Genomic DNA, 26,815 nt, shown 5'->3' with positions numbered 1-26,815 from the left:
AAAAAAATTAATCTGCCAAATATATAAAGACAGAGAATTATTTGTACAGCCTGAAGGAAACACAAACTCCCTTCACTCGAAAAACAAAGTGAGATCTTGAAAATTCAGAAGGGAAAAAGATGGAGATCAAACCAGAGCAGAGAAACAGTTCTTGGGAACTTTAGCTTGTTAAAAGTTTTGAGAGTTGTCAATAATATTGATTATTAAAGCAACTGGGATATTTTAATTCTGTGAGGGAACAGCAGGTCTCCTAACAACTCACAGCACCCTTAACAAACTACAGCTCCCAGAATTCTTTGGGGGAAGCCATGCATATTTAAAGTGGTATGATACTGCTTTAAATGTATAGTGCAGATAGGGCCTTAGTGCCCTCCAGATGTTTTGGACTACCACTCCCATCGCCCCTCATGATTGGTTGTGCGGGCCGGGGCTGATGGGAGCTGAAGTCCGAAAAACTAATCGAGAGCACCAGGTTCTTCTTTTCCATGGCGACAGCACTGACATCACAGAACGTTGGCGGCGCAGGGCAAAGATAGGAAGGTGGGGTCATGTGATCATGGGCGCCACGGCAACTGTTGTGAGGTCATGGGGAGCAGCTGGGAGGCCCCCGCCCTCCCTGGAGTGCCGGTTGGCTTGGAGGCAGTAGATGTTCCCTGTCGTGGCACAGGAAAGGAAATCCGCGCTTGAACCAGATAATCCATACCCAACCCAGGAATGGCCAACATTGTGGTGAAGACCATCTGGCAGTCCAAGGAAATCAATGAAGCTGGAGACACATCGACGGGGACGGAGAGCCGGGCTCAGGGCAGCAAGGAGCAGCTGGGGAAGTCGAGCAGCCTGAAGGGCTTCCCCAAAAAGAAGAAAGCCGTCTCTTTCCATGGGTGGGAGCCCTGGGAAGGGAAGGGGTGGAGGTGGAGTTCAATGCACTACTCGGGGCATGCTGGAATCTGTTGGGAGGGATTGGAGATCAGTGGTGGAGCGCATCTCTAAGTAGGTTGTTAGTGGGGAAGACCCTTCTCCACTGGCGACCCTGCACGAGATGTGGCCAAACTACAGCTCCCAGCTGCCCAAGCAAGCATGGCCGGTGGCCAGGGATGATGGGAGTTGTAATTCAGCATCATTTAGAGGGCCAGAGCTTCCCCCACCCTGGTGTAGGCAGTCCTGGGCTAGATGGGGAAGCAGCCTTAAGGTTCCCTCCAGACATCCATTTTATTGTGCAGACTCATGACACTTCATGCTCCTGATAGTGTATCAGTTCGGTTCCCCTTTCAACTCGCTTTGCGCCTGCAGAAGTTTTGGGGTGGCCATGCTGCTTCGTTCCCAATCAGTTCATGTGCTGCAACTTCCTGCTGAAAACCTGTAATTTTTCATACCGCAAAGTATCGGCACGGTGGGGTTGTCGTGCTATAGCACAAGCGTTCCCTTCCAGACGCCAATAATGCAATAAAACTTCAGAAGCTTCGCAGAACTAATAAAAGCGGAAGGGTGTGTGAATAGCCTGGTTCAAATCCTCCACTAATGTGCTTATTATTGCATCGATGACATGTTGCAGAATGACCACCCGAACCCACCTAGAGTCTAGAGAGGCCCTAAAGGCATTTTCCCACATTCCTGTGCAAGGGGTTTTGTCTACAGCTCTAGAAAGCTGGGTGGATGAGTGTGCCACACCAGAATTAGTGTGGTCTGACTCCTGATCTTTCAACAAAGATAAGATGCTAGAAATCTTCCCTTCTCTGAAAACTCAGGGACCCAGACATCCCTGCTCCAGTACCCTGTGCCCCCTGAGCCCTTCCCATGGAATCGGAGATTTCCCAGTCCCAGAAAACCTTGCTCTAGCCACCTCAGTTCTCGCTGAGCCACCTCAAGCCTGTTCCTCTGTCCTCTTTGCTCTTAGCCAGCCCACGCCTCAAGCAAGTATGGTTCTTAGAAAGGAACATCTTTAGCTGAACTGCACTGAACTGCCAGGCAAAGATGTGCTCAAGAGAGTTGTTGTCACTGAGAACCCAGGAACCCTGGTTTTGTGTCTGCCCGCCCCCTTTAACCTACCTGATGCCTTCCTCTCAAGACCTAGGATTTCTGCTTGCTTTCTTTAGGTATTTGGCTCAGAAAAGGAGTTAGAACTTGGAAACTGTAGTCTTGAGAGACCAAATTGTGACTGGCCAAGAGCACCCTTCTCTTAGAAAATGACCCCCTTCTCTCTGACCCCCCCTTACAACTGATGCCACAATAAATCTGTTAGCCTCCGAGGTTCTGCGAGTCCCTTTTTGCTGCACCAGATGAACACAGGTGCTTCTCTGAGAGCCAGTGTGGTGTAGTGGTTAAGAGCGGTAGACTCGTAATCTGGTGAACCGGGTTCGCGTCTCTGCTCTTCCACATGCAGCTGCTGGGTGACCTTGGGCCAGTCACACTTCTCTGAAGTCTCTCAGCCCCACTCACCTCACAGAGTGTTTGTTGTGGGGGAGGAAGGGAAAGGCGAATGTTAGCCGCTTTGAGTAGTGATAAAGCAGGATATCAAATCCAAACTTTTCTTCTCTGAAATCTGAAAGTGATCGCCATGGGGTGTCATCTTGGCTAATGTATGTGTTTGCCTTTTTCTCCCCACACACACACCTCAGGGTTGAGCCCACCGTGACCAATGAAAACCCCAACCTCAACTTGAAGCGTTCCTCCGCCTGTACCAATGTTTCACTCCTGAACCTAACGGACGGGGAGCGCGATGACTCCACCACCACTGAGAATGAATCCACAGATGACGGGGGTCCTCCGGGAGGAGCAGGTGGTGAAAGAAGGGATCCTTTGCTCCCCATCAAGTCAGCGTGGTCCGAGGATGAAGACGACACCTCCAGCCAACAGGTAAGGAGAGCAGTTCTAAAGATGCATTGTTCCGTTGTGAGGGCAGCCAAGGAAACCACACTCTTCCCAAACAGAGACTCTCGCCCTTTCCAGGCCTGGTCATACATTTCAGATCCATAGCCCAGCCTGGATAAGTTGCTCCCAAACCATACAAACCACAGAGCAAGCGGTTCCCAAACCATTTTGGGAAGTCGCCCTTTGGTTCCCTGAACTCATCCCCAGTGCCCCGTAAAGGTAAAGGGACCCCATTAGGTCCAGTCGTGACCGACTGTGGGGTTGCGGCGCTCATATCGCTTTACTGGCCGAGGGAGCTGGTGTACAGCTTCCGGGACATGTGGCCAGCATGACTAAGTCGCTTCTGGCGATCCAGAGCAGGGAAACACCGTTTACCTTCCCGCCAGAGCGGTACCTATTTATCTACTTGCACTTTGAGGTGCTTTCGAACTGCTAGGTTGGCAGGAGCAGGGACCGAGCAACGGGAGCTCACCCCATTGTGGGGATTTGAACCGCCGACCTTCCGATCAGCAAGCCCTAGGCTCTGTGGTTTAACCCACAGCACCACCCGCGTCCCTTAGTGCCCCATACATCACCCTATAAAAAAGCATAACGGTTTGCACAATCCGCTAAGGAATAAAATTCAAAACACTTAATTGCACACTTATTCAAAACCCAGTGAAAACCGTTTAGTTTAATTCATTCAGTGAAATTGATCGACAGCTTTTCAAAATCTGATAGTTGTTTGCATCTCTCTGCCACCCTCTTGCCTCTCCCTGGTAATCTCACTGCCCCATAGCAGGTGGGGCGGCCCACTCTGGGAACTACTAGAGGGCTGCAAATGGATGGGGGTTGGTACTGCCTGAAAATTTGAGCTGAAGTTCAGTTGCAACAACCAGGCATAGGGTGGGCTGTTTATGCATCACCCTAAAAGGGAGGTGTGTCACCAACCCGCCCACCCCACAGACAGGCATAAATAATTGCACAAGGTCATCTATATGCATTAGTTTACGAATAAGTGGCATAATTTAGATGCAATGCATCTCACCATAGTGGGAAAGACTGTGACCTGGGGGAGATTGTGTTCCTGCTCGATCTTGCTAGGCAAGCACAGGCTGTTGATGGGCAACTTTGAGGTCCCTGTTGCTCTCCCTTTATAGAATCATAGAATTGTAGAGTTGGAAGGGACCCTGAGGATCATCTAGTCCAACCCCCTGCGATGCAGGAATATGCGGCTGTCCCGTAAGGGGATCCAACCTGCAACCTTGGCATTATCAGTATCACGTTCTTTGTTGTTAAACCAGACTTGGACCACACAGCCCTTCAAACAGAGGACGCCGTCCTCTGTAAAGCAGGGCACAGGGCCACCCTTGCCACGCAAGGCCAGGTTTTTAAACCTGAGCAGAAGCTACTCTGAATAAACGTCAGGCAGACGCAGAACCCTTCACTGACGCCACTTCAGGGTGGTGTTGTTTCTGTAATGCACCTTGGTCAGAGGCTGCAGCCGGGTGCATAATGTGGAGCTTCCCCTCCTGTGGGTGTGGACTGTTGTGGGTCACATAACTCAGAGGCTGTAGATCAGGCAAAGGCAAACTCCGGCCCTCCAGATGTTCGGAACTACAGTTCCCATCATCCCTGACCACTGGTCCTGTTAGCTAGGGATGATGGGAGTTGTAGTCCCAAACATCTGGAGGGCCAGAGTTTGCCTACGCCTGCTGTAGATTTCAGCTCCAGGCGTCAACATAGGCATCTTCTTCCAGCTATTTGGGAAATACTCCAGTGCCTTTACGTCAGGGCTGGCGTTTGGTTAGTAGTGAGCTTAAGCAACTCGGAACTTTGGTTTAGAATAATAATAGTCTATTGGTGACCCTGAACCCAGATCAGAGGTGTCGGAGCAGCCACACATATTTCTGCATGCATCTGAAGCATTCACACATAAGGTCAGAAGGGTAGCTGGTTTACCCCTTACATAAAAATGAGTGTGGGGGGCTGAGGGAGCTGAGTCCTTCTACCACTACCTGATTGCATTGCGCCAATTGTTTGTGTGTGTGTGTTTTTTTACTTATATAAAAAATCAGTTTTCTTCTCTGCCTAGCTAATTTCAAGTAGGAGAGCTGGACTTGGAGCAAAGGGCTTTTCAGGCAAGGCAGTGTGGAAAGGCAGGGCTGGACAGATCTGTCCATTTTTTCACCTTAATTTGAGTTCTCTACATTTCCACATCAGTTTGCAATAATAATAAAAGTCCTCGTGAAAATTCTTGAGCATTTTTAGTGCAAATTTCTCCTAATATTACATGTTGTTTTTTTGCAAAGCAATTTCCCCCAATACGGTGCATTTTTGTATGCTATTTTTCACCAGTATAGGCATTGTGAACCACCTTGAGATCTATGGAGGAAGGGCGGTATACAAATTTAATAAATAATAATAATTTTAATGTTCACTTTGCCCTAATACATGTATGCATTTTTTGTCCATGTAACTTGGCTGGGGAGACCTGCATTGCAAAATTCAGAAAACTGCTAATTTCAAAGGACGGCTGTTTCAGTTCGCATATTGTTTTGGAAAGTTCGAATTTGGGAAGTTCGCCTTTAACTGCGAACTGAATTGAATTTATCCTACATCCTTCAGTAGGCGAAGGCAGGAGATGAGACGGGTAGCCTCTCTCTACCCATGCAGTCCTCTGGTATTAAAAAAATAGACTCACACACATGCCCCATATGCATAGAATAACCACTTTTGGAAAGCTTGAGACACATTGGTTGAATTCAGGCAAAATGTAAAAACCACGCCTGGCTTAATGGTGCATGAATATCCATAGAACTAAGGAAGGGCTTGGACTGGCATGTCACCCTCACTTCCTAGTAAAGGTAAAGGTAAAGGGACCCCATTAGGTCCAGTCGTGACCGACTCTGGGGTTGCAGCGCTCATCTCGCTTTACTGGCTGAGGGAGCCGGCGTACAGCTTCTGGGTCATGTGGCCAGCATGACTAAGCCGCTTCTGGTGAACCAGAGCATCACATGGAAACACCGTTTACCTTCCGGCTGGAGCGGTACCTATTTATCTACTTGCACTTTGAGGTGCTTTCGAACTGCTAGGTTGGCAGGAGCAGGGACCAAGCAACGGGAGCTCACCCCATTGCGGGGGTTTGAACCGCCAACCTTCTGATCGGCAAGCCCTAGGCTCTGTGGTTCAACCCACAGCGTATCTAGTATCAACTGATAAAATGTAGTTTAATCATAACTTCACTGGTTACTAATTCATATATGTGCAGTGGTGTTATTTGGGATGTCATATATTCCTTGTAAATCTAATCAGGGCACGTATTTGAAAAAAAGGTTGTTGTCGCTCTTCTCTTGTGCCTTCACTAACAGGTAAAAATGTAGCAGGTGTAGTTTTTTTGTAATTTTTTAAAAAAATATTTGTTCCCAAAAAACCAAACAACCCACCCCACACTGCATCTTCCAAATTTCTGTATGTCCTGTTGTTCGTGGCATGGGGTTAGGAAAAAGTTGACTACTCTGGAAATGTGTGCTTCTTGTGTCCGACGGCTTTGGGACTGGGTTGAACATGGACAAGTGGAAGGTCAGAGGTGTGGCTATCGCTGGCCTACCACTCCCATCCTCCCTGACCTCAGGCCATGCTGGCTGGGGCTGATGGGAGTTGGAGTCCAGCTCGCGCTCTATGTTAGGGGTGTGGTCAATCCAAACTTGCAAATTCAGGCTGTGCCGTATTCTCTTAGATGTAGGGCTGTGCTTGTGTGTGTGATTCTGAATTACCTTGCTCTGAGCAAGAACCCTGCCGCCCTTCCCCCAATTCTGCAACGGTTACCCTTAAGCATGTTTTTAAAAGCCTTGCCTTTAGTATATAATTAAATGTCCGAGTGTTATTTAGCAAATTCTGTGAGGATAATATTCCCTCTGGCAACTGATCTCCCTCCCTTGGATTCCTTCTTTGGCAAGGGCCGTTTCCTGGGGTCTCTTGCTTCTGTCACCTGGGGTTGCAAACCTTTTGAACTGCCCCAGTCTCCTCGTTCCACTGGCTTCGCCCTGAATAACTGCCCCTCGCTTTCTCCCATTTAATTGCGACACCAGGAAATTCATCACTGTGCATGAATTGTGCCCTTGCCGCCTTGGGAGCATTCAGCCTCCCTGTGGTTGGTGGTGGCATCTGCCTTCAGGCGCTCACCGGCTTCGTAAAGCCCTCGAGTTGAAATAAATGCCCAGGAAGTGTGGAGAGGTCAGGAGTTAAGCTGGACTATTCACCTGACCCACCCCCTTCTTACGCTCTCCCCCAGCAGGTAGTGAGCAATAGCGGCCTATTGCGAGCCAAGGACTCCATCACCAGCCTCAAGGAGAGGACGTCCAAGGTCAACCGCCATGTTCAGAACCTGCAGGTCTGGAGACTGTCCCCCTCCCAGCGCCAGTTCCACCACAGGCCACACCAGCTAACACCACCCCAAGCTTGCCCTGTTCATCTCACGCAGCCATGGACCGCTAGATCACTGGTTCTTTAACTTGGCTCTTTTAAAGGCTCCTTGTTCTGTTTTGCTAATTTTTGAGGAGGTTTGTTTATGAAGGAATGCCTTCTCTTTTATGCAAGCTCCTCTGGTGACCGCTTTCATTGCATCCCACAGGAGCGGGGTTGTTATATTGTCTACATCGTTTTCCTTGAAGTAGTTTTGGAGAGTTTTTGTGAGACTCCCTCTAATTTGTTTGTAGTTAGGATGGGACTGAAGGACCATGATGGGGTGTCAAGTTTCTGTGATGACTGCATTTTGCTAGCTTCTGTCCTGTGGGAGGGGACCCAAAAGGCTTCTGAATTCACTATCCGCTGCTGTGCCTGACACATGTGGTCACAGTTCGGGGAGCCAAGCATTTTTATCCCCCCCCATAATTTTTTGGGGGGTCCCCTCTCAGTGTTCTCTACTGTCAGGGAGCAGAGGAGGCCAGGTGTAGAGCTGAGTGCAGCTTCAGTGGCTGGCTGGCTCCTCCTTCTACTGTGGAAAGCAGTTTATAATCATGATCATCATCATACATTTAATGTATTTTTAATCTTTGTTGGAAGCCACCCAGAGTGGCTGGGGAAACCCAGTCAGATGGGTGGGGTACAAATAATAAATTATTATTATCATTATCATTATCATCATCATCATCATCATCATCATCATCATCGCTGCATTCGGCTCTGTCCCCTGGCTCCTCCCGAAATGTCATATCATACATGACATCACACGCACAACCTGGCCCACTCAATATTGGGCGCAACTTGGCACCTCAGTTACAGTCCAGCAAAACTCTATGCACACCCAAGGAGAACAGCCCGCCACTGGTGTTTCCAGTGAACTTTACACCGCAGCTGCTTTTACTGCTGAAGAGTCAAGCTGTTTTTCATTTTTATGTTTAAAGTGACTTGCCCCTTCGGCCTACGGTGTATTTTTAATGTACTTTGGCTCTTCAGCCTTTCCCTTTACTGTTTTTGTTGGCTAAAGATACACCAGGACCACATACAGATAGGTAGCCATGTTGGTCTGCCATAGTCAAAACAAAAAAAATTTTTTCCTTCCAGTAGCACCTTAAAGACCAACTAAGTTAGTTCTTGGTATGAGCTTTCGTGTGCATGCACACTTCTTCAGATACCAGGACCACAGTTTAAGAACCAGTGAGCTAGGCATATATATATCCACCTCAGTACCTTCATCCTTTTCACATCAGAAGCATTTCTAGGCCGTTGACTTGGTAACGATGCCCCACCCTCTTGTGATAGCAGCCTGATTTGCACGTTATACTAGTCCATGGTTTGTAAAGCTGCGGTTTATCAACCATGGCTTAGTGTTGTGTGTGAACCCACCCCAGTTTATTAACCATGGTTAAAGGTAACTTGCTAACCAGGACTTGAAGCTTGTTTATAAACTTTAATTCATATTAACCATAGTTTAGCATTGTGTGTAAACTCAGACATTCTCCTTAGCTGTGGTTAAGGGGCTGTCAGCGCCCCATAATTACAGAGCTGCATGTGAAGACTTGGCTTTTGTTTCCATTAATAGGGAAAAGATGTAATAAACCCAAGGTTTAACTGAATGGCTGTCAGTCACCTCATATTTAACTATGGTTTTTGAACTATGGTTAACATTAACCATAGCTTAACTTTATGTGTGAACCAGAAATGTATGTGTGTTGAAGCGGGGTTGTGATGCCCAGGATTCTTCAAGTATCATAAGCATTAAGATGCCTTCTAAAAATTAAAATTGCTTCCCTGACATCCAAACTTGGGGGTTCTGTATCTTTAAGAATTCTGTCACAGGAATCAGTGGTGGAAAAAAAATGGGAAAAGGTGTGGATTCTAATTTGGGGATTTTGATAAGAACATGACTGAATTTCAACTGTTTTACGAATTCATGTGTCTTGTGTTTGCCTGTTTCATATGAGGGTGGGGACACATGGTAGTTCTGTATTGTTTAGCCTGAAAGAATACACAAAAAATAGCAAGCTCTTCTGTCACCAGTAGAGCTTCTATATAAAGGGAAGATGGAACAGGGGTTTATCAAAATGTCTTCCCTTGCAGCCCACTTGAGAGAGCTAAAAAATAACTGAGGCACAAAACTGAAGTGCAGGGGCAGAACCAGTCACAAAATGGTAGCAGTTAAGGATGACATATGGAATAAGCAGCTGGCAACCACTGACATCATTTTCTATTGATACCTACCATATTTTTTGCTCTATAAGACTCACTTTTTTCCCTCCTAAAAAGTAAGGGGAAATGTGTGTGCGTCTTATGGGGCGAATGCAGGCTGCGCAGCTATCCCAGAAGTCAGAACAGCAAGAGGGATTGCTGCTTTCGCTGCGCAGTGATCCCTCTTGTTGTTCTGGCTTCTGAGATTCAGGATATTTTTTTTCTTGTTTTCCTCCTCCAAAAATTAGGTGCGTCTTGTGGTCTGGTGCGTCTTATAGAGCAAAAAATACGTAATTCTTCGGAAATGTCCCCCCCCCCGCCCCCAAGCAATTTCCTTGTGGCAAGGAGCTCCACAGTTCAGCTTTCCTCAAACAAAGTACAGGCCTTGGCTCTAGAAGTAACATGTCTTAGCCTCCCCATTTTAGGCAGAATTTGCTGACCCAGAGGCTCTATGTAGGGCAGGCAATTCATTTTATATTTTCCCTCCCCACCACCATGCCTCACCCAAGTAATTTTACTCATCTATTGTTATTTCTGCTCCCCCTTCCCTTTCACATTTGATTTGTACCTTTGCAAACCAAAGGTTCATTCCTCCTCCCTGCCCCTTTTATGTTTCACCTCTTGCTCCTTTTATTCTATTCGTTTATTTCCCCAGCTGTTGCTATTACCGAAAAATATCAACCTTCTCTCTGCCTTTCTAATTTCCTTCAACATTTCCTCTGGTCCTTTCCCCTCAGAGGAGCAAGACCCTCCCATTTTCATCTCTCCTCCGCCCCACAGTGGCAGACGTGGGGCTTTTAAATTTCAGCAACGCCAACATTTGGTACTCTCCCCACGCCGTTGTTCAGCGCCCTGAAATCCACCTCCGTCGTAACTTCTCAATCTCCTGAACCTCTTTAATTGGCATGCAAGGAGTTTATTTTAGTAAGCAGCAAATCTAGCCTTGGTCCAAGCAACATGGCCAGAGGAGGCAACTGGGTGTGTGGTGGCGCTGAGGCCTGCCACTGCTTGAGAAACCCTGTGCTGGAGTGATTTAGAGAAGTTTTTAATATTTAATGCTGTATTGTTTTTAACACTCGATTGGAAGCCACCCAGAGTGGCTGGGGAAACTCAGCCAGATGGGCGGGGTATAAATAAAAAATTATTATTATTATTATTATTATTTGGCCTCAAGGCTGCTGGAAAGGGAGAGAGGTGGGGGCTGCTTCTTTGCAGGGACAAGGCCACCTCTTGCACGTCGAGAACACCCTCTCCGCCTTCTCAGCCGTTCCCCTTCTGCTCTGTGTGCAGAGTGAGTGCACAGTGCTGTGCGAAAACCTGGAGCGGCGCAGGCAGGAGGCTGAGGACCTGGAAGAGTACTGCACCCACCTCAAGGTGAGGGATGTGTTAGCCGGCTCAAGACATAGAATCATCGTAGAGTTGGAAGTGACATAGAAAAAATAGGGGTGGTTGGCTTTTGCTGCCCAACTGCCCAAGGGACGGAGTCCCCTAAGTCCATGATCGGTCAGAGGTGAATGGATGGAGGCAGGATCCGGTCAGCGGTGGGACTAGCCGCTTGGGCACCCGGAGTGGCGCACAAGCCGTGCACCCGGGGCAGTGGCATAGTGTGGGGAGTGCAGGGGGGGCCAGCCGCACCGGGCGCAACATCTGGGGGTTAGGGTTAGGGGGCGCAAATCCACGGGCTAGGGGGCGCAAATTACTTGCCTTGCCCTGGGTGCTGACAACCCACGCTACGCCACTGACCTGGGGGCAGGGCGATCTGCCCAGGGGGGCGATTGGTGCAGTGGTGATCCGCCCAGGGGGCCGATTGGCGCGACCGCGATCTGCCTGGGGGGGATTTAGTCACACACCCCTCAGGGATGACACCCGGGGCAAACCGCCCCCACCTATGCCCCTGCATCCAGTGAAGGCAAGGCAGATCTTTATTTTTGTGTTGCAGCAGCGTTCCCTCCCCTCCTGGCAAGGAGGCAAGAGAGACCCCGAACCAAGAAGAAACATCTCTTTTTAAGGGTTTGCATTTTTGCGAAGGACAGTCCCTTCTACCAACAGTCAGAAATTACATCACATATAAGGTGGGGTTGCTGTGGCTCAGGCAGGTCAAGGTGTGATATCCAAACATTAGCATTTGGTAAGAGCCTGTCAGACATCCCTCAATGTAGAGCATCTGGGCAAACAATGACAATTAAGATACAAAGGAGGTTCATAGATATAGGAGAGGAATTCCTTCAGGAACTTCCCCTGATTGCTATCTGCCTACCTGTTCTCAGGCAAGAGGGAATTAAGGAGGCAGAGGAAATATTGAGAGTCTCTAGGAGAGCTAAGATGGCTTTTGGGTTGCTCACCTGTACTATTTTAGACATGTAGTTTATATACTTATGTATGTGCAATTACCAACATTTATTCTATATTTAAGACCTTAGAATTCCTGTAACAGAAGGGACCTCGTGTTCGGGGTTGTTGGGTGGGAATCAGCTGTGCCAGGCAAACCCAAGCAAGCATTTCTGCTCAAAAGTGGCGATATCTTTACTAAGAAAGGCTGAACAAAGAACGTGAAAAGAGACACCAAAGGTCTGCCTAGTCCAGCATTTTGCTTCTCAAAGTGGCAAACCAGATGCCCCTTTGGGAAGTCCACAAACTGCTATGGAAGGCAACAGCCCTTTCCTACTGTTGCCCCCACAACAGCCAGAATTTTGGGGATACATTGTACAATACAATGTATTGGGAATACATTGCCTCTGAACAACGCCACTGACTTACCAATTTGCTGTGAATTTGTCTACTTCCCTTTTAAAGCTGTTTAAAGCTACTTCCCTGTTAAAGCTGTGCCTGTTGCCACACCTTGTGGCAGTGAGTTCCATATAATAATTATGCACTGCAGTCTGTCTTGAACCTACTGCTGATCAGATTCATTGGAGGTCCCCAAATTGTAGAGGTCTGCATCTATTTTTTCTACACTACATCTAATTTTTACAAACCCCTATCACGTCTGTACTTACGATCTAACGACGTTCATGTTATGTACTGAAGTTCTCACCCTGGGCCAGCAGGGGGATACTGTAGATAGTTTTCACTCAGGTCCACATATACAAATAAGGAATTGAAAGTGACGTTCAGTGATTGGATAGTTACAGAATGTTGTTACTGTTGCGTTGTAGTGGAGCGCTATATAAGCAGGCTGGCTGAACCCTTCAGTTCAGTTCTGTTCTGGGTCAGTGAATAAACAAGAGCTGTTTGAAGAATCACTGTGTCGTCTTGATATGTTCACCCACAACTTAACAGTTCACCAATCTTATATGTGCTCCCGAAACGTTAGCTTTGTCTTGCATAGAAATGTGCTTTGATGTTTCGAATCTTTTTAAGCTACAATTCCTTGAACGTTTATCAATGGCAACCATTGGGCTAGAGTTCTATGAGGATTACAGAAGGAGGGAGGAGGTGAAACTGTGCCCTGGCCAAAGGCCTGGTGGAACAGCTGTCTTGCAGGCCCTGCAGAAAGATGTCAAGTCCCGCAGGGCCCTAGTCTCTTGTGACAGAGCATTCCACCAGATTGGCCGAAAAAGCCCTGGCTCTGGTTGAGGCCAGCCTAACCTCCCTGTGGCCCAGGATCTCCAAGATGTTTTTATTTGAGGACCCTAAGGTCCTCCGTGGGACATACCAGGAGAGGCGGTCCCGTAGGTACGAGGGTCCTAGGCCGTGTAGGGCTTTAAAGGTTAAAACCAGCACCTTAAACCTGATCCTGTACTCCATCGGGAGCCAGTGCAACCGGTATAGCACCGGGTGAATGTGATCCGGCGGCAAAGACCCTGTAAGGAGTCTTGCTGCGGCATTCTGCACCCGCTAGAGTTTCTGGGTCAGTCTCGAGGGCAGCCTCACGTAGAGTGAGTTACAATAATCAATAATGAGTAAAGTGCCCAAGAGCTGTTCTGACCTCCCCTTTCATCCTCTCATTAAAACCCGCCTTGCAAGATCATAGTTTACTTAACAAGGAAATAAAGACAGGCATTGGTAAACGGCGGCTAGAGTGCTTCGATTTTGCCTTCCATTAGAATTTTCAAATGAAGCTGGAAAATGATGCTTTTCCATGGGCATAGTCAAGGGGTTGCTGCCCCCGCCCCATCAAGTAAAACAACAGAAATACTGAACTAACTGACGAATCCCATCGGTTCTTCCCCACTCCCCAAAGTCCTGCACCCCCTAACAAAAATCCTGGCTACGCCCATGTGCTCTTTGCTTTTGTCATGCATTTAGCAAGATGGTCTGAAAGAATGTAAATATGGAAGTAACGTTCCTGTTTTATTCCAATTGGTGGGGACTTGTAAGTTGAGGGAGGGGGTGGGGTGCGTATGGACTTAATTCTTTTGGCTCTGCCGAATCGGCAAGGATTACACAACAAGCTAGATTTCAGAATGACATCCGTCTGAATGAGTTGGCGGGAGAGCCTCAAGGCAGTTTGTGTTTGTTTCCATGGCAACGGGAGTACTGCCAGAGGCCCAGGACAAATGGAAAAATCCCCTTCTTTTAATGCAGATTTTCAGGGGAATCAACATGCTGCTAACAAAACAAAACAAACTAACATGGAGTAGATATTAATGGGTACCATTCATTCAAACTATTTTTAAAAATAATTAGTGGGATAATGATGGTTAATAATCACATTTTTATTATATCGTAATGTATTCCGCTTTGTTATTGTAATGCCATTTCACTGCACTTTATTGTGCTCTGTGCTACTTCTTGTATTTTAATTGGTATTATTCTAGAATTAATCTAAATAAGAACATACGGAGATGGAATGATATTGAGTGAATTATTGGGTGTGGTGTGGCCAGGTTTTTTAACAGTCTGTGTGTTTTTTTGTGACTGTGTGGAACCCAGTTCAGCTGCTGGTCTCGTTAGATAGTAAAATCAATGTTAAATTGCTGTTTTAGGGGTTGTTTTTAAAAATCTGGAATGGATTCATCCATTTTGCATTACAGTGGTACCTCGCGTTAAGTACTTAATTCGTTCCGGAGGTCCGTTCTTAACCTGAAACTGTTCTTAACCTGAAGCACTTTACTTAATGGGGCCTCCTGCTGCCACCGTGCCGCCAGAGCCCAATTTCTGTTCTCATCCTGAAGCAAAGTTCTTAACCTGAAGCACTATTTCTGGGTTAGCGGAGTGTGTAACCTGAAGCGTATGTAACCCGAGGTACCACTGTACTTTCTATGGGAAAGCACGCTTTGGTTTTGGAACGCTTTGGTTTTGGAACGGACTTCCGGAACGGATTAAGTTTGAGAACCAAGGTACCACTGTATACCTGAGTTTCTAACACTGCTTCAGGCAGCCCATGCCCTGCCTGCTTACTTACTTACAACCAGTTTAAGAAATGGCACTTCCTTTCAGCTTCTTTCTCCTTAGTCTGAGTGCTGCCCTTGCAAAACTCAGAAGGGAAGAAGAGAATTTGCTATGCCTGCCTCCACTTACTCTCAATCGCCAGAGTTTCGAAGTCAGAGATATAGTTCCTTTTATGCAGAAGAGCAGCAACTTGTTGATGATGTCAATGGCATTCTGGCTTTCCAGCTCTTGATGAAGACCAGTTCCTCTCCAGCAACAAAGGAGGCGACATTGTCCAGGCCAGGAGAACAGGGTAGCTCCTGCCACGCAAATCATCCCTCAGATATCTGGCTTGAAGGCAGTTGATTTGATTGCCTGTGTCATCCAGACCAGTCATTCTGGATAAATGGTGCACAGATTGATTGAATTATTGTTCTCTTTGTATAACGTGCCGGGTTTTTTTTAATGCAGACTTAGCTAGATAAAATGCGTAGGCTTCGTAATTATTAGTATATACGATTAACGAATTAGTTGATTCCGTTTTCTTGATATATGCAGTATTGATGTACAGTAAGCCCACAATTTATACACATTTAGCTTGCATGCGTTCAGCTTGGCAAATAAAAAATAAAAATAAATAAAAAGGGGGCAGAAACTGGTGGGTGCCTGGGAAAAGATACTTCCGCAGTCCCATCCACCATTGAACCCATTGTGTTTTGACTATACCTCGGGTTACAGACGCTTCAGGTTAATTCGTTCCAGAGATCTGTTGTTAACCTGAAACCGTTCTTAACCTGAGGTACCACTTTAGCTAATGGGGCCTCCCGATGTTGCTGCACCGCCCACCCACGATTTCTGTTCTCATCCTGGGGCAAAGTTCTTAACCCGAGGTACTACTTCCGGGTTAGCGGAGTCTGTAACCCAAAGTGTTTGTAACCCAAGGTGTTTGTAACCCGAGGTACTACTGTAAATATGTCAGAAATTAGATCAGAGGTTGTCAACCGGGTCCCTACCGCCCACTATTGAGGGTTTCAGGATTCCAGGTGGGTGGTAGGGGGTTCTACGGCACAAGCTGAATCCTCCTTCCATCGAGCACTGGTGGGCAGTAAGGAAATTTTACCACCAAGAAAGATGCGTTAGTGAGTGGTAGGTATAAAAAGGTTTACTACCCCTGAATTAAAGGGACGCAGGTGGCGCTGTGGGTTAAACCACAGAGCCTAGGACTTGTCAATCAGAAGGTCGGCGGTTCGAATCCCTACAACGAGGTGAGCTCCCGTTGCTCGGTCCCTGCTCCTGCCAACCTAGCAGTTTGAAAGCACGTCAAAGTGCAAGTAGATAAATAGGTCCCGCTCTGGCGGGAAGGTAAACGGCGTTTCCATGCGCTGCTCTGGTTCGCCAGAAGCGGCTTAGTCATGCTGGTCACATGACCCAAAAGCTGTACGCTGGCTTCTCGGCCAATAAAGCGAGATGAGCGCCGCAACCCCAGAGTTGGCCACGACTGGACCTAATGGTCAGGGGTCCCTTTACCTTTACCCCTGAATTAGATCATTATAACAAAAGAGAAAAAAGCCCTATGGAAAATCACATATAAAATTTTTCCTGCTCTCTGGTTCCCTCTGGTGTTTCATATTTATAGCACATTCAAGTCGTTGTTTCTTTACTAATGTACCTGAGTCCATAATCTCCAGCTGCTGAGGGGCAGGGGAGAGAGAAATCCATGCTCCTTTCAGCTCACCTTTCCAAAGTGTCTCCAGCTACTCTTTTTCTGTGGCAGTGATGCTTTTGCCCCAACTTACGTAACAAAGCAGATACTCAGCAGACCTGACTGACAAGGGCCATTTCTTCAACAGAGAAACCAGTGTGAACATTTCAGCAGTCCTCTTTTCTGCAGGCATTGCATCTTACAGCTTAAGGTCACAGGCTTGGAGGCGACCCCAAAGGAACATTTAGTCGAGCCTTATTCTCCGCACTGAATAAAGAATCATGTTAGCTCACTCTGTTCCCTTTCATGTGTTTGAATCTCTTGCGATCTTCTCCCCTAGGAGAGCTGCCGGAAGGTCTCAAAATCAGTAGAGGATGCTGAAATCAAGACCAACGTGCTCAAGAAGAACTCGGTGCTGCTGGAGGTGAGGGGGATGCCAGGAGGTCCTAGAATAAACTGCTGCAATTTTGCATGCCATGCTCATAAAAATTGCCTATATGTGTGTCACAGGGCCAACAGGATTCACAGGTCAGAGAGGGAGACGCGAGGCGAACATGCAATTAGTTTTTTATTAAGGGAAAAAAATACAAGGAGGCTCATAGAGGCAAACCCCCCCTCGTACCTACGGGACCACCTCTCCTGGTATGCCCCACAGAGAAACCTACGGTCTGCAGATAAAAACATCCTGAAGGTCCCAGGCCTCAGAGAGGTTAGGCTGGCCTCAACTAGAGCCAGGGCCTTCTCGGCTGCGGCTCCAATCTGGTGGAACGCTCTGTCACAAGAGACTAGGGCCCTGCGGGACCTGACATCTTTCCGCAGGGCCTGCAAGACAGAGTTGTTCCACCAGGCCTTTGGTCAGGGCGCAGCCTGACTCCCTCCTCTGGCAACCTGCACAGAATTTTGCTTAATGGTTGCCATCAACTTGATTTTAATTAATTTTTATAATGAAATATTTTTAGAATGTTGGATTATTTGATTGTTTGATTATTTGATTGTTGTTAGCCGCCCTGAGCCCGGCTTCGGCTGGGGAGGGCGGGATATAAATAAAATTTATTATTATTATTATTATTAATGAAGAAGTTGCTTGAGGCCCTTTTCTATGTCAGAGGTTCAGAGGGTGGCAACAAGAGAACGGGCCTTTTCTGTGGTGGCTCCCTGACTGTGGAATGCTCTCCCCCAAAGAGTTTTGCCTGGCGCCGTCATTTCATGTCTTTAGGTACCAGGCAAAAACATTCGTCTTTACCCAGGCCTATGGCTAATAAATAATCTATGGTCTGTGGAAGTGTGGGGTGGGGGTGGCGGAGGATAACTATTTTTTTATTAGGCTGTCTGTCAATATGCTTTTTATTATGCTTTTATCACTCACGTTCTGTGATGTGTTTTTAATGTTGTACACCCTCTTGGGATCTTTTGCTAAAGGGCAGTATATAAATTGAATTATTTATTATTATTATACATTAAGGTTGCCATATTTCAAAAAGTGAAAATCTGGACACAAAAGTTATTGAGTGTTTTTTTTTGTGTGTGTGTGTGTGTGTGTGTGTTTTAGCCAAAGTTGTTGAGGGGTTGTTGTTTTTTTTTGCCCAAAGTGGTTGCCCAATCGTTCCAGCAATTTCAGCCCAGACTCTGCTTAAGAGGGCCGAATACCGGCTATGTCCGGGAAATTCTGGACATATGGCAACCGTATTACACATGAATTTTATTTACTTGCAAACTAACAAATGAATGGATTGATAATTTATTACGGTCAGAGACCAGCTTATAAAACACACCTGGGGGTACAATCCCAGAAGGGAAACAAACATTTAAAACAATGTACAACAATAAATTTTAAGATTATAAATGCGATATGTGTATAGACACTTGAACTTTAAGATAAGCTACTGCAGAGAGATGACCCAGAGTCACCCATGGAACCGAGTTTGGGGATTTTCTTAACGAACTAGTTTGGGTGTGGGATGGTCTGCGCCTACAGATCTGTACACAGAATCTGGCAACCATCCGGGTCGTCTTATGATCTTTGCCTAACAGGAAAAGGTCAAATTTTAAACAAATGAATAAATGAACCAAGCAACAAACGAGCATCATTTCCTCCCTGTTCCCCAAACGCGGCCTCCATTTAGGAGAAGCTGCGTTTCTTACAGCGGCAGGTGCAAGCAGAGGATCTCGGTCGGCAGGAGCGAGAGTGGCAGGAGCTGGAGCAGCGAATGGCGTCCGGGGTCTCCAAGCAGCTCCTTGACTTGGTGGGCAGCGCAGCAGCCTCACCCCTGAGAGGCCCCAGCCTGGAGGAGGGTGACCTGCAGCGGGCCACCGCCGCCATCCTGGCATCCATCAACAGCCTGCGAGGGGCGCTGGAAAGCGGGCAGCCACGAGCAGGGCCAGGGGATGAGGGGGGCGCCGATGGAAAGCTAAACACAGCCGCCACCTTGGCATGCGTGGAAGAGATCAGGTATCGAGCAGGAGCGGGGAAGGGGGCACCTCGTTCGAGAGAGCCCTCCCTGCCTCCCAACACGGCTATCTTTTTTTCTTCTCGTTTCCCACGTTTTAGGAAATGCGTGCTGGAGCTGTCCGGGAGGTCTCAGCGGGATGGGCTGACCCAAAAGGAGGTGCTGCGGTTGCTGGCCCAGCTGGGAGTACGCTTGGAGGGGGTTCTTCCCCAGTGGGAGAGGACACACCTGGAACACGGCCAGGCGCTCAGGATGCTGCGGGAGGAGCTGGATGAGGTCTCTGCCACGTACGTGTCGTTCCCGAGCCAAATCAAGGCCCCCTTTCTCAAAGGACCTCTGGCCCACGGGACAAAAGGTGGCCCTCTGAGGTTCTCTCTCTGGCCCTCATGACTCTCCCTGGGCTAGGATCCCACTCTCCTTGGACCCCACTCCTCGTTAGCCCTTCCCAAGTCCTTTGGCCAGCTAAGAAGTGCCTTTGAATTGTTGGTAATGCCCAAATGGAGACGGGAACAGGCACGTAGCTGCCTACATGTTGTTTGTGTGGCTGGAATGTTGCCTCATGTATCAAGGTGACCGTTACTCCACCCACTAGGGCAGGGGTAGGCAACCTAAGGCCCAGGGGCCGGATCCGGCCCAATCGCCTTCTAAATCTGGCCCACGAACGGTCCAGGAATCAGCGCATTTTTACATGAGTAGAATGTGTCCTTTTATTTAAAATGCATCTCTGGGTTATTTCAAGACCTGCCTGGTATTTTTACATGAGTAGAATGTGTCCTTTTATTTAAAATGCATCTCTGGGTTATTTGTGAGGCCTGCCTGGTATTTTTACATGAGTAGAATGTGTCCTTTTATTTAAAATGCATCTCTGGGTTATATGTGAGGCCTGCCTGGTACTTTTACATGAGTAGAATGTGTCCTCTTATTTAAAATGCATCTCTGAGTTATTTGTGGGGTACAGGAATTCATTCATTCCCCCCCCCAAAATATAATCCGGCCCACCACATGGTCTGAGGGACGTTGGACCGGCCCAGGGCTGAAAAAGGTTGCTGACCTCTGGGCTAGGGTCTCTGGCCCTTCCTCACCACGGGGATGTGATTCCTGGATGCTGGTCCACAAGGGAGTACAGTCAGTGCCGGATTTATGTATAAGCTAAACAAGCTATAGCTTAGGGCCCCACTCTCTTGGGGGCCCCAGAAAAAATTCAAGGGGAAAAAACTGGACATACATTTCCAAAATATAAGGTAAAGGTAAAGGGACCCCTGACCATTAGGTCCAGTCATGGTCGACTCTGGGGTTGCGGCGCTCATCTCGCTTTATCGGCCGAGGGAGCCAGCGTACAGCTTCCGGGTCATGTGGCCAGCATGACTAAGCCACTTCTGGCGAACCAGAGCAGTGCACGGAAACGCCGTTTAGCTTCCCGCCAGAACAGTACCTATTTATCTACTTGCACTTTGACGTGCTTTTGAACTGCTAGGTTGGCAGGAGCAGGGACCGAGCAACAGGAGCTCACGGGGATTCGAACCGCCGACCTTCTGATCGTCAAGTCCTAGGCTCTGTGGTTTAACCCACAGCGCCACCCGCGTCCCAAAATATAAGATAAAAAACAAATAAAATAAAACCAACATACAGCAGCAACAGTGTTTTGTGTTGTGTAGGCTCCTATGATGTAAGTCATGGGCCCCGCCTGCTAGCCTGCTCCCTAAAATATCACCGGTTTTCCCCTATCTTCCTGTTCCAGGGCCAAGCGGACGTCTGTGTCTCTCACCCAGCTCCGCGCTGACCTGGATGGCCTGTGGCAAGTGAAGTCGCTCATGGAGGATGTGTCAAGGCACCTCTCAGCACTCAAGCCCCTGGAGACACCCGACAGGCACCCTGCTAGCTGTGCCAGATGTTCCAGGTGCCGGCTTCAGAGACACACAAGGGTGGATGGGGGGTCAGGATGGGGGAATGAAAGCCGAGCCAGGAGCAAGGATGCCGAACCTGGGATAAGTGTGGGCAGGAGGCTGGGCACAGCACATTGGTGGAAGGGCTCCAAGACCGTTCATCAGCCTTTCTCAACCTGTGGGTCCCTGGATGTTATTGAACTACAACTCCCATCACCCCTAGCTAGCAAGGCCAGAGCTCAGGGATGATGGGAGTTGTAGTCCAACAACATCTGGGGACCCGCAGGTTGAGAACCGCTGGTTCAAATGATATAGCGGTGGCAGACTCTCACCATTTAGAAATCCCTGCACACGCATGTTATACGTTGGAGCAGCGTAACAGCAGGGCCACAAACACACTCAATATCACAAGATCACTGGAAATTCACGGAAGAGAAGGGGGCAATATAGTACACAAGCATGCAGGCTCATGTTAGAACTGGCTGCCACCAGAGCTTCAGAGCAGTCTTGGCAGTTTCCTGCAAAATCAGGTGTTAAGATTTGGATACTTACTTCCGTTTCTTCACAAAAATAATGAACCAACAAACCTCCAGTCTTCCTGGTATTGGTATGTATGTTTGGAAGTATTAAGAAGAGACCAAACCACTGTGCCTTAAGCGGCTGATTATTTTCCTGGTCTGTTCTAGAGATAGGAAGAGCTTTGCTAGATCAGACCAGTGGACCGCCCAGTCCTGCAGCCACAATGCAGTGGCTAAACAGATGGCGGTGGGAAGGTTGCAATCAGGACCGCAGCACAACAGCACTCTCCCCATTTGCTGTTCCCAGCAATAATAATAATAATAATAATAATAATAATAATAATAATAATAATAATACTTTATTATTTGTACCCTGCCCTTCTGGCTGGGTTTCCCCAGCCACTCTGGGCGGCTTCCAACAGATATTAAAAATACATTAAAACATCAATCATTAAAAACTTCCCTAAACAGAGTTGCGACTGATATCCAAAGGCAATCTATAGCCGCCACAACCTTATCCTCCCTGAGTGGGCCTGTACCCATCTAATCAGCCTGCATAGCTCAGTGGGCTAGAGCGTGGTGCTGATAACGCCAAGGTTGCAGGTTCGATTCCCCATATGGGACATCTGCATATTCCTGCATTGCAGGGCGTTGGGCTATAGACGATCCTCAGGGTCCCTTTCAATTCTACGATTCTATGAGTCCATAACTGGTTTTCAGAAGCGTTGAAGTCTCCAACCATCTTGGCTGGTAGATGTCGATAGCCACCACCATGCAGTTTGTCTTAACCATCTTTTAAAGCCATCTAGATCTGTGGCCATGACTGCCTCCCCCCCCCCTTTTTTAACCTAAGCAGGCAGAGATCCTTCAGGGAGCGCAGGATAGGAGAAGGGAAGGGGCTCCCGACCTCTTGTCCTTGCATGAACCCTGCTCCATCTTTTCTCTCCCGGCCACAGCTACAGCTTTGTGAACACGGACGCGCTGAGACAGATGGTCGAGCATGCCATGGCGCCCGTCCTGGAAGAGCTGAAGCAGAGGGCGGTCCCCCCGGGCCCATGCCCCAGCTGCCAGCGCTTGCAGAAGAAGATAATGGTACCGTGATCCCTCTGCACCCCCCACCCCACCCCCAATAAAAAGATTCCAGAGTGCAGCCTTGCTGGAGCATTCTTCTGCCCTGGGGCCAGATAAGATGGCCCTGGACCTCCAGAGATCTGGGCTCAGGTAGATCCCTCCCCCCTCTGTGGTGGGCTCACTCCCCAGAAAGCTGCTTTACATACGAGCCTAGTATTGTCAACTCTGGCGGACAGCAGCTCTCCAAGGTCTCTGGGCAAAAAGGTTTTCTCCCCATTCTGATTTACCTGGGATGCCCTGAACTAACAAGAGCTCGCGATTGAACCCAGGCCACCTGCCTGTGAAAAAGGCCATCTCCTCCAGGGCTGGGCCTGCTCTCATAGCCTGTAGGGCTACTGCTTTTCCTGTAGCCACTTACTGGGCGACTGCCTCCTCCGCTGCATCGCTCTCTTTCTCGTTTTTCTCTGGTTTCCATAGAAATAATAGTGGCCTTACATCTTTAAAAAAGGATATTCCTTCTAGCAGGGGAAAGGGGTGGGGATTAAAACAAAGGAAAAGTTATCGACTTCTCACCTCTTAAAATTCCAGGGTTTGGGGTGTGTGAGATGAATTTACATTTATATTTCGGAAATGTTTCATTCCCTGGCCATATACCCTTCTTTCTGTGTGCAAGCTTCAGGTTTTCTGGAAAGCAAAACAGGGGTCTCTTTACAGAAGGGTGTGTTTGTGTATGTATACTCTCAGCAGTTGCACCTTGTTCTGGAAGTTGAACAATGGGTGCCTGAAACAAAGAGAAATGTAGCTCTGCCCTCTGTAATTTTGGACTATAACTCCCATCATCCCCAGCAAGCCTAAAGGGAGAGAGCGTTTTTCCCTTCCAGCAATAGGTGTCAAGGCAGTGAAATTGCCAAGCACTGGTGGCACAGTGGCTAGCCTGTTGCCTTCTGGGTGATGCTAAGCTACTGTCTCCCTTCATCCTCGCCCACTGGCTGCGCTGGCTGAAGCCAATGGGGAGTTGTACCTTTTTGTGCAATTGCTGGAGGGTCACAGGCCAGCCACCCCCTGCCTGTAGGACTTGAATTGGGGAGGTGCTAAATTCTCCCTCAGCCTTGACAATCAGAAAGTGGCATTTAGCAGCTCAACTTTCCAGCCAGATCTTTTACAAGGTGGCTCCAAGCATCAAACAAATGCATCGAGGCTGCAGCCTGATTCTTACTTACCTGGTAGGAAGCCCTACTGGGACTTCACAATAGACCTGTATAGCAAGGTGTGCCATTGGGTACCTATGGAAGCAGTCGGTATAAAAATATTTAAACAATTTTTACAACAGAGGGAGGCGAACTGAGGGGCCTTTAAAAAAAAGCCTCTGACATCACAGTGGGAGATGTATAGGGGCAATAAAAAAGGAAGTGGTTTTTAAAATAAAAAAAATAGAATGCAAGGGGGTTTTTTTGGGGGGTGAAGAGGTGGGGTGGGGGTAGTTCTTAGGTGGCCACCAAAATCATTTCTGGGGGCACCTGTCGCCTGTGGCTTTGCCACCAGTTTTAAAGAACAGTGTTTCGTTTTAGCCCTTATTAGTGCCTTTATTAGGGACACAGGTGGCGCTGTGGGTTAAACCACAGAGCCTAGGACTTGCCGATCAGAAGGTTTGAATCCCCACGACGGGTGAGCTCCCGTTGCTCAGTCCCAGCTCCTGCCAACCTAGCAGTTCGAAAGCACGTCGAAGTGCAAGTAAATAAATAGGTACTGTTCTGGCGGGAAGGTAAACGGCGTTTCTGTGCGCTGCTCTGGTTCACCAGAAGCGGCATAGTCATGCTGGCCACATGACCTGGAAGCTGTATGCTGGCTCCCTCCGCCAATAAAGCAAGATGAGCGCCGCAACCCCAGAGTCGGTCACGACTGGACCTAATGGTCAGGGGTCCCTTTACCCTTTACCTAGTGCCTTTTGGGGTTCCCAATCCCCCAAGCACAGCTTTTTCACGCGGCTCCTTTTCAGCTGCAGCGCATTATCCCGGCTGCACCAGAGATGGAGGCCTCTGTGGTTGCCATGGTTGCCTCTCGCCCATGCTGCTAGCCCCCTTGAAGGAAGCAGGCCCACACAGCCTTCCTTAAAATAACCTGAGCCATGCGTTCGGCGCTCAACACAAGCTAGTATCTGCCCTGGGAGGCGGCGCCTGGGCTCACATTCTCAGCAGCACATACCTGGCTGCTGAAAAAACCAATACGGGACATGCAAAATGTCTTTTGCAGCAAATACCAAACTTACTTGTGCCCCTCGTTTATGGCCGAATGAGACAGGTGGCAGAGCTTGCCAGACCAGCAGTCCCTAGCTGTGGCTGGCAGCTGCATCTTTTGATACCGAATTATCTTGATCGGCAACCTTTTGACATATCAGCTGCTACCTTGCAGTATCTTCTGGCCCTGTGCACCTGGTTTTCTCATCCTCAGCTGGCATCCCATTGCTTTAGGATCATGCACAGCCACCAGGGGACGCCACAGAAACGTGCAGGGACACAAGAGGCTCAGTAAACTTCCTACTGAAATACCTCTGCCGTTTCCAAGTGGACCCCTGTCCTATCACCATCTCCTAACAGCCAAAGCATAGCAAGCTGGTATGGCTTGCCAAATCGACAGCTGTAGTTGGTGGTGACTGCTGGCAGCCCTAAATTGCTGGCTTGCCTCTACCCTGGTTGGGTGATGGCTCTGTAGTCCTTCCTTCTCTCTCTCTCTCTCTTTTACCCCTCTCCAATTGCTCTGGTCACTGGGAGGCAGGATCTGGAACACACGGCTGTGGACACTCGCGCACGAGCAAATGCCCTGAGTTCGAATGTACGCCTGGCCCAGGATGATGCCCTGAGAGCCAAGAACTATCTGGAGCGGGCCAAGATCGCCACGGAGTGAGTAAGCAAGGAGGGGGAAGCTCTACAGATGGTGCCTGCTCTGCCTTGCACATTCTACAGGCCCATGGAACTCCCTGACCCTGGAGCCAAACCCTTGCAAAATTCCACCTCCACCATGATCAAGGTGTCTCAGCCCAGTATTCCTGAAGGAGCATCTCCCCCCCCCCCTTGTTCAGTCTGGACATTGTTCAGTCCAGCTCCAAGGGCGGTTCCCTCACTGCAAGAAGCAGGGTTACAGGGAACCAGGCAGAGGGCCTTCTTGGTAGTGGTGCCCACCCTGTGGAATGCCCTCCCATCAGATGTCAAGGAAATAAACAACTAACTTATTTCAGAAGACATCTGAAGGCAGTCCTGTTTCAGGAAGTGTTTAATGTTTGATGTTATATAGTTTTTTATAATATTCTTTTGGGAGCTGCCCAGAGTGGCTGGGGAAACCCAGCCAGATAGGCGGGGTATAAATAAATAAATCATCATCATCATCATCATCCAAGGGTAAATGCATTAATTAGGGCTATCAGCTGATTGAAGACATTTTAACCAACTAACCAAATGAGTTTTACTTAATGATAAATTAAATCTGCATGCAGCCAAACCTAACTTGGGTGGTGGTTGTTTAAGATAATGCTTAGCTTTCCACATAGGTCACACCCACTCAAAATTTAAAGTGCACGGATGCTCGCACAGAATCCTGGGAGCTGTCGTTTACTCCTCACAGGGCGACGGTTCCCAGCTACAGTTCCCAGGATTCTTTGGGGTCGAGTGCTTTCAATGTGTGGGACGCTCTCTCTCCCACTCTGCTCTTCCCATCAGCTGAGTTGGGAAAGCCAAACCACAGAGTGGCCACCTGAGTCAGCGCTTGTGGTTCCTTCTCACCAAAGAAACCGCTGCTGGGATACTGAAAAGCAAACCTCGATTTCGGGTTGTGGTTTGTTTAGAGATAAAAGCAAGCCGCAAGTGCCGGTTCGGATGTGATGGTAAAAGCCAGCCACTCTGCAGTTTGTTTTGCTGCTCAGCTAAGGGAAGGGCTGAGCAGGAGAGTTCAGGCTCCCTGCACCAGTGCACATCAAAACTCATGCATGGTTGCGGTTAAATGACAGGCTCAACTGGTGGGGCAGGAGGGACCCAAACAGCTCATGATGGGGTACTGGTTAGTAAGGCTGCCTATCAGCCGGGATCCGGTGGCGGGGGACACACACAGAATGGCAGGTTATGGGTCTATAACCCTAAGCAGCCGTCTGAAATGCTTCTCCTTCTCCTTTCTTGCAGGGATAAGGCCACTGCCCTGGATTACCTCCAGAACAAGCTGAGTTCCCTCCACTCGCAGCTGTCCCTGGTCTCCCAGGAGGGAGGGCCCCAGTCCCCAGCGGCCTCCGCCACTTCCTCTGTAAGCCTCGCCAAGCGGAACTCCTGCCCTTCCGAATTAAACCGTGACCCCCAATAAAAGAGAGATGGCTGTGACTTAAAA

General features: G+C 48.3%; 2 protein-coding genes across 13 annotated transcripts in view; one reads left to right on the top strand and one right to left on the bottom strand.

The window, feature by feature from the left end:
* The first annotated feature begins 562 nt into the window (after positions 1–562).
* On the top strand, positions 563–26,815 carry TSKS (testis specific serine kinase substrate). 12 transcript variants are annotated; one of them, XM_083583038.1, is made up of 11 exons: positions 563–911; positions 2,616–2,853; positions 7,145–7,240; positions 10,807–10,890; positions 16,872–16,955; positions 18,655–18,980; positions 19,080–19,265; positions 20,717–20,875; positions 22,336–22,471; positions 25,223–25,347; positions 26,617–26,815. In XM_083583038.1, the coding sequence occupies exons 1-11, from the start codon at positions 715–717 to the stop codon at positions 26,789–26,791; spliced, it is 1,806 nt and encodes a 601-aa protein (XP_083439164.1). In that variant the 5' UTR covers positions 563–714; the 3' UTR covers positions 26,792–26,815. The 12 variants fall into 12 exon arrangements, with proteins under 12 accessions (XP_083439164.1, XP_083439160.1, XP_083439171.1 ...); XM_083583034.1 differs by having other exon boundaries at positions 7,142–7,240; XM_083583045.1 differs by having other exon boundaries at positions 7,142–7,240; positions 25,223–25,351.
* The window catches only part of CPT1C (carnitine palmitoyltransferase 1C), a 69,971-nt gene continuing 59,474 nt past the window's right edge, over positions 16,319–26,815 (bottom strand). The window contains exon 17 of the mRNA XM_083582799.1: positions 16,319–16,364. Coding sequence (XP_083438925.1) covers positions 16,334–16,364 — 31 coding nt within the window. The 3' untranslated portion in view covers positions 16,319–16,333. The remainder of the gene's footprint in view (positions 16,365–26,815) is intronic.

Source organism: Podarcis filfolensis, assembly GCF_964270895.1.
Source record: "Podarcis filfolensis genome assembly, chromosome: 13".
In the NCBI taxonomy this organism is placed as follows: domain Eukaryota; kingdom Metazoa; phylum Chordata; class Lepidosauria; order Squamata; family Lacertidae; genus Podarcis; species Podarcis filfolensis.
This window is presented reverse-complemented; position numbering and strand designations above follow the sequence as displayed.

Bases quoted from the DNA above. Each gene is read 5' to 3' on its own strand.
- TSKS (XM_083583034.1), top strand. From the start codon at position 715: ATGGCCAACATTGTGGTGAAGACCATCTGGCAGTCCAAGGAAATCAAT. The intron at 18,981-19,079 runs GTATCGAGCAGG...CCCACGTTTTAG, and splicing joins GCATGCGTGGAAGAGATCAG to GAAATGCGTGCTGGAGCTGT. The intron at 20,876-22,335 runs GTGCCGGCTTCA...TCCCGGCCACAG, and splicing joins AGCTGTGCCAGATGTTCCAG to CTACAGCTTTGTGAACACGG.